At 62.8% G+C, this 6,299-nt stretch overlaps 2 protein-coding genes across 4 annotated transcripts in view; one reads left to right on the forward strand and one right to left on the reverse strand.

Annotated features, from left to right (window-relative positions):
- Positions 1 to 6,299, forward strand: part of CHLRE_15g635350v5 (uncharacterized protein) — a 12,271-nt gene that overhangs the window by 3,093 nt on the left and 2,879 nt on the right. The window contains exons 7-13 of one of the 3 annotated variants that reach the window (XM_043070511.1): positions 601 to 741; positions 1,092 to 1,219; positions 1,320 to 1,379; positions 1,844 to 2,162; positions 2,910 to 2,991; positions 3,334 to 3,502; positions 3,648 to 4,159. In XM_043070511.1, the coding sequence (XP_042916370.1) occupies positions 601 to 741; positions 1,092 to 1,219; positions 1,320 to 1,379; positions 1,844 to 2,162; positions 2,910 to 2,991; positions 3,334 to 3,502; positions 3,648 to 3,659 (911 nt within the window). In that variant the 3' untranslated portion in view covers positions 3,660 to 4,159. Of the gene's footprint in view, positions 1 to 600; positions 742 to 1,091; positions 1,220 to 1,319; positions 1,380 to 1,843; positions 2,163 to 2,909; positions 2,992 to 3,333; positions 3,503 to 3,647; positions 4,160 to 6,299 lie in introns of those variants that run through there. The other 2 variants (XM_043070510.1, XM_043070512.1) reach the window with 2 other exon arrangements.
- CHLRE_15g635376v5 (uncharacterized protein) lies at positions 4,297 to 6,187 on the reverse strand. Its single transcript, XM_043070513.1, has 6 exons — positions 6,116 to 6,187; positions 5,801 to 5,854; positions 5,671 to 5,697; positions 4,991 to 5,056; positions 4,618 to 4,750; positions 4,297 to 4,346 (listed from the first exon to the last, which is right to left on the reverse strand). Exons 1-6 carry the CDS (start codon positions 6,155 to 6,157, stop codon positions 4,324 to 4,326), a joined length of 345 nt encoding a protein of 114 aa, XP_042916368.1. The 5' UTR covers positions 6,158 to 6,187; the 3' UTR covers positions 4,297 to 4,323.

A 6,299-nucleotide genomic window follows, 5' to 3' on the forward strand; every position in this document is an offset into this window, starting at 1 on the left:
CGGGGTGAAGAGGGGGCTTTGGGGGGGGGCGGGGGCGGCGGTTGCAAATATGGTACAGAGAAGTGTAGCGAAGTAAGTGGGGAGGGAGGAAGGGCAGAGGAGGGGGAAGGGGGGCGGAGCGGTTTGGGGTGTGAGTGAGTGAGTGAGCCCTACGGGAGGAGGGCCTGGGGTGGGTGGGGTTGGGGAGGCGGACTGTGGGGTGGAGGGGGCTCGGGAGCACGGAGGGGGCAGCCGTGTGAGGGTACGGGCAGCCGTCACCCACACAAGCAGCGGGGGGCGGGCATTGCGTGTGCGTGTGTTCGACACGGTAACCCCGCTGCCCCCCCATTGTCCATGAACGGCTACTAACCCCCCGCTCTCCTCCTCGCTGTTTTGCATTGGGTTCTGTTTGATTTGGGCTGGTATCTACCACCCCCAACCCCCTTCCTGCCCCCCGTGCTCCGCTCGTTTCAGCTTGGCTTGGTTTAGTTTGGGCTGGAATTCACAACCCCCTCATTACTCACCCCCCCCCCCACACACACACACAACCTCCCCCCCCCCACAACCTCCCCCTCCCACACACAACCTCCCCCTCCCACACACACACAAACACTCACACAGAGCGAGTGGACGTGCTTGTGTCTGAGCCCATGGGGACCCTGTTGCTCAACGAGCGCATGATTGAGTCCTACCTGCACGCCCGGGACCGCTTCCTCAAACCCGGCGGCAAGATGTTTCCCTGCCTGGGCCGCATCCACGCAGGTGAGGGGCGGAGGGGGGCGAGGGGGTTGGGGAGGGAGGGGGGAGAGGGAGGAGGCGGAGGGAGGGGTTTGAGGTGGGTGGGGAGGGTTGGGGGGTATGGGGTGACGTACGGAAGTGGCAGGGTGCAGGTGACACGTGTGGGCCTCCCAAAACTGGTCCTCCCCACCCCTTCTCCTCAACCCCTCTCAACCCCCACGCCTGCTGTACTACTCTTCCTGGCTACGCCTTCACTTCTTAACTCATCATGGTTGTACCCCCCTCCACCCCACCCACCCACCCATTCAACCAACCTCTCCCCAACCCCAATCTTGTAACCTTGAACCCCCCTCCCTCCCCCAATCCCTCCGCAGCCGCCTTCTCGGACGCGCTGCTTCATGCCGAGGTGGGTGCCAAGGCGGCCTTCTGGCAGCAGCCAGCCTTCTACGGCGTGGACCTCACAGCCCTGCACCGCCCAGCCGTGGAGGGCTACTTCGGGCAGGTAGGGGTGGGGGCGTGTGTATGTGTGTGTGGGGGGGGGGGGCGGAAGCGGGGGGGGGGGGGGGGAAGCGTGTGCGTGTGCGTTTGTGTTTTGGGGGGAGGGGATGTGGCACGTGAAATCTCCGCTGCACCGCCCAGCCGTGGAGGGCTACTTCGGGCAGGTGGGGTGGGTGTGTGCGTGTGTGTGTGTGTGTATGTGGGGCGGGGTACGGAGGGGGAGGGGGGGGTACGTGCAGGTGCGTGTGTGCGTGCGCGCGTCCGTGTGTGTGTTGGGGGGGGGCGGGTTAGGGACGTGATGCGGCATGATGAAAGGATGATGATAATGAGGGTTTATTTGGGGTGTTGGGGGGATTTGATGATGCGGCATTGACGATGATGACGAAGGGTGGGGTTTTGGGTCTTTGGGCGTTTGTGTGCGTGTTTCTGATGTATGTTTTGGACAGATGGGCTGGTGAGGGGAGGGGATTACACGCATGAATAGCTAAGGAGTGCCTGGCTGCAACTTCACTTGTTCTGGTTGACTCCCTCGCATTCGGTAATGACTTCGTTTGCGTCATGTGCCGCTTTCCCCACCGTCCTTGCAAACCCCCCGCTGTGCCTCCCCCTCCCCTCTTCCGCTGCGCAGGTAGTGGTAGACGCCTTTGACCCCGGGATCCTGGTGACAGACGTGGCGAGCCTGGCCCTGGATTTTGGATCCATGCCGGAATCCGATCTGCTCAAAGTGGATCTGCCCCTCAAACTCACGATCCAGCCCGCCGCCGCCGCCGCCGCGGTCGCCTCCCACGCGGCGGCGGCGGCGGCCGCGGCGGCGGCGGTGGTGGGAACGGCGGCGGCGGCGGCGGATGGCGGCGCGGCGGCAGCGGCGGCGGCGGCGGCGGCGTCTATGGTGGGCGCGGCGGCGCCGCCGGGAATGGTTGCTATCCATGGACTGGCGTGCTGGTTTGGTGAGTAAGATGGGATGGTGTGTGTGGGTGTGTGGGTGTTTGGGTGTGTGTGGGTGGGGATGCGGCTGAGGGTGGGGGTTTGGGGTTGGGGTTGGGGTTGGGGGACGCGCACGAGTTACAATGGTGAAGTAAGCTGAGTGCGCGTGTGTGCGTGTCCACTGAAGCCCCACACCTATCCGGTGGACGGCGAAACGGCGCTGAACGTTCGGTGTATGTGTGTCAGCCAGCCTTTGTAATCCGGCAGTGCAATCTAGGTTGGGTTTGGTTGCCCCTACACACACACCTGCACACACACCTGCACACGTGCACCCGCGGCGCCCTTTTTATCTCTGCGCTTGCTGCCCTGCTGCTTCGCCCTGTACACCGGCATACCTGCACACACATACCTGCACACACATACCTGCACACACATATCTGCACACACATACCTGCACACCTGTGCACCTGCACACACATACCTGCACACACATATCTGCACACACATACCTGCACACCTGTACACCTGCACACACATATCTGCACACACATACCTGCACACCTGTACACCTGCACACACATACCTGCACACACATGCACCCGCGGCGCCTGCTGTGCCTGCCGCGCCTGCCGCACCTGCCGCCTCCGTCGCTCTGCTCTTCGCCTGGACGCCCCACTCCCGTTGCGTTGTCGGTTTGTTTTGGGCGGGTATCTGCCACCTCCCATCACACTTCTTCCCCGCCTCACACACACATACACACACGCGCGCAGACGTCTTCTTCGCCGGCTCCCAACTGCCCGTGTGGTTGACCACTGCTCCCGGCATGCCCACCACACACTGGTTCCAACTGAGGTGCGTGTGTGCGTGTTTGTGTGTGTGCTTGTGTGTGTGTTTGTGTGTGTGTGCGTGTGTGTGTGTGTGTGTGGCATGAGCCGAGTGTGCGAGGGACTGGGCCTTGGGGGTGCAGCGGAGGTGCGTGTGCGTGTGCTTTAGTGAGGGAGCTGGGAACAGGTGCAGCAGCAGCAGCAGACTCGCACCGTACATGGCCAGTAAATAGGGGGAGGGTGTGAGGTGTGGGAACGGGGTGTGTTTGTCTTAATCTATGTAAAGTGGCAGCATGTGTCCGTGCCCCTTCCCGATTTAGTTCCCATTCCCACACCTGCCCTCTCCTGCCCCCTCCGCCTCGCCGTACAGGTGTGTGCTGCCCACACCGCTGCTGGTGCCGCTGCCGCCGACTACTACGGCCGCCTCTGCGCCGCCCGCTGGCATGGCGGCACACACCGGCAGCGCACACCCACACCCACACCCGCCACTGCCGCCGCCGCCGGCGGCCCCTGTGGTGCTCAGCGGCCGGCTTCGCATGGTGAGTGGGGGGTGGCTGGTTGGGGGTAATGCATTTAGATAGCACTAATGAAGGGGGGGGCGTTCATTCCAATGCCCAAGTATGGTGAATGGGGATTGCTGGGGGCCGGGCGGTGGGCCGTGCTTGCAGGTCTGCAGGGCCACAGGGCTGGGGATAGGACTCGGAGCCAGTCTACCCCAAGGGCTTGAGGGCGAACAGAGCTTTAGGGCCAGAGCTTTAGGGCCAGCAGGGCTTTAGGGCCAGCAGGGCTTTAGGGCCAGAGCTTTAGGGCCAGCAGGGCTTTAGGGCCAGCAGGGCTTTAGGGCGAACAGGGCTTTAGGGCCAGCAGGGCTTTAGGGCGAACAGGGCTTGAGGGCCAGCAGGGCTTTAGGGCCAGAGCTTTAGGGCCAGCAGGGCTTTAGGGCCAGCAGGGCTTTAGGGCCTGAGCTTTAGGGCCAGCAGGGCTTTAAGGCCAGAGCTTTAGGGCCGGGGCTTTAAGGCAAGAGCTTCAGGGCCAGAGCTTTAGGGCAAGAGCTTTAAGGCCAGAGCTTTACGGCCAGCAGGGTTTCAGGGCCAGGGCTTTGGGCCAGCAGGGCTTTGGCGCCGGGGCTTTAGGGCCAGGGCTTAGCAGGGCGACCGAGCTGGGACGGAGTCTTGCAGTGGCGCTAGATTGGACGGGCATGATGGGGAAGCAGTGCACGTGCGGTGCCGTGCCGCCGCCTGGCCCCTCAGGCTCTCATGTCGACTGCTGGGGCGTGTGCCTACGAATCAGCAGCGCGGAATGAACAACCCCAACCCCTACACCCCACCGCCTACACCCGCACCCCTTACACCCCCACCCCCTACACCCCCATACCGTACTCCCCTAACCCGACACATGACCCAAGGCACTTGACCCACCTCGCATTCACACACACACGCACACACGCACACACACACACACACACACAGTCACACACACACACACACACACACACACACACACACACACACACACACAGTCACACACGCACACACGCACACACACGCACACACGCACACACACACACACACACACACACACACACACACACACACACACACACACACACAGCCACACACACACACACAGCCACACACACACAGCAGCCACTCACAGGTGTCGCAGATGAGAAGGGCGTCTCCCGCCGTGCCCGTGCCGCTGGCGCCAGTGCCGGTGGCGTTGAGGAGTCCGCTGCAGTGGCGGCGGCCGAAGGCGCAGCCTTTGCCGCGGCCATAGGTCCAATAGCCCTGAGGGGTGCGAGGAGTGGGGTGTGTGAGGGGTGAGGGGTGGGCACGCACTTTGTTATTTAACTGGAAACTGGTGCAAGCAGTGCCCCCGACCCCCCCCCCCCCGCCCCAGCTCGTTTTCGTTGGTTTTGGTTTAGTTTGGGCTGGTATTCACTTACAAACCCCACCCCCAAACATCCTTGTTTTTCCAAACACCCTTGTTTCTCCAAAACATCCTTGCAACCCCCTCGTGGCGCGCACCTGGCTGTTGACGTTCACGGCGTACCAGTTGGTGTCGGACAGCAGAGCCAGCGTCAGCTGCGTGACCTGTGGTAGCGAGGGGGGATGGGGAGAGGTGGGGAGGTGGGTTACATTCATGATTATATAAGAAGGGGTTGGGAGGTGGGTAGGGAGAGGTGGGGAGGGAGGCGGGTAGGGAGGTGGTGGGGGAGGTGGGGAGGGAGGCGGGTGGGGAGGTGGGGAGGGGAGGTGGGGAGGTGGGGAGGGAGGTGGGTGGGAGGCTAACAGCCTGGACATGGTACAAGCAGGGGATTCAGGGGACAGCACGCAAAACGTATGGCGTTGCAAGGGTGGTGGGTAGGGAGGTCAGGCGTTACAAGGGAGGTGGGTGGGGAGGTGCGTAGGGAGGTGGTCAATTGCTGTCGGTGGTGAGTGCTCCCCAGCCGTTGCCAGCCCTGTTCCCACACTTGCACGCCTGCGCACACCCTTCCCCTTGCCCTTTCCCCACGCCTCCCCACACGCCCTCCCCCCCCCACACACAACCTTTCCCCATGTGTGCTCCGCCCCTACCCACGCACCCTCACTTGCAGCGCCAGACTGTAGTTGAGCTCGTCGGAGCCTCACCCACACAAAACACACACGCACACGCTTTTATCCTTCCAAATGCCCCCTCTTCCGCCTTCCCCCCGTCCAATCCTCACCTGCGGCGCCAGGCCGCTGTAGCTGAGCTCGTTGGAGCCCCGCCCACACAAAATACACACGCACACGAAACACACACGCACACGCCTTTCCCCTTCCGAACGCCCCATCTCCCCCCCCCCACACACACACCTGCGGCGCCAGGCCGCTGTAGCTGAGCTCGTTGGAGCCCACCAGGATGTCCTCCTGTGTGGGGTGTAAGGGTGAGGGTGAGAGTGGAAGTGGCAGGGGTGAAGAGAAGGGTGGGGGGATACGGGATTGAGGAAGGGGATTGAGAGGGATTGCGCGATTGTTTGCTTGTGTTGGGGCGTCATGTAGGGGCGTCACGTTGGTGCATCATATCGGGCGTCTCGCCCACGCAAGTACGCAGCAGGCGCATGCAGCGGGGACCGAAGAATACAAAAAATGCAAAACACACACGCCCTTCCCCACCCCAAAACCCCACACCTGGAAGTGTGTGAACTCCCAGCCCACAAAGGCGAAGTTCATGCGGTCGGCGTAGTCGGCAGTAGCCAGCCGCTCCTGGTGGGGAGGGTGGGTGGGAGGGGGAAGGGTGGGGTGGCGGGGTGGTGCCGATGGGGGGTGGCGATGTGATGGAGTGTGGGCTGAAACAAGGCCCACGCTCCCACAC

The sequence above is a fragment of the Chlamydomonas reinhardtii genome, chromosome 15 (assembly GCF_000002595.2).
Source record: "Chlamydomonas reinhardtii strain CC-503 cw92 mt+ chromosome 15, whole genome shotgun sequence".
NCBI lineage: Eukaryota > Viridiplantae > Chlorophyta > Chlorophyceae > Chlamydomonadales > Chlamydomonadaceae > Chlamydomonas > Chlamydomonas reinhardtii.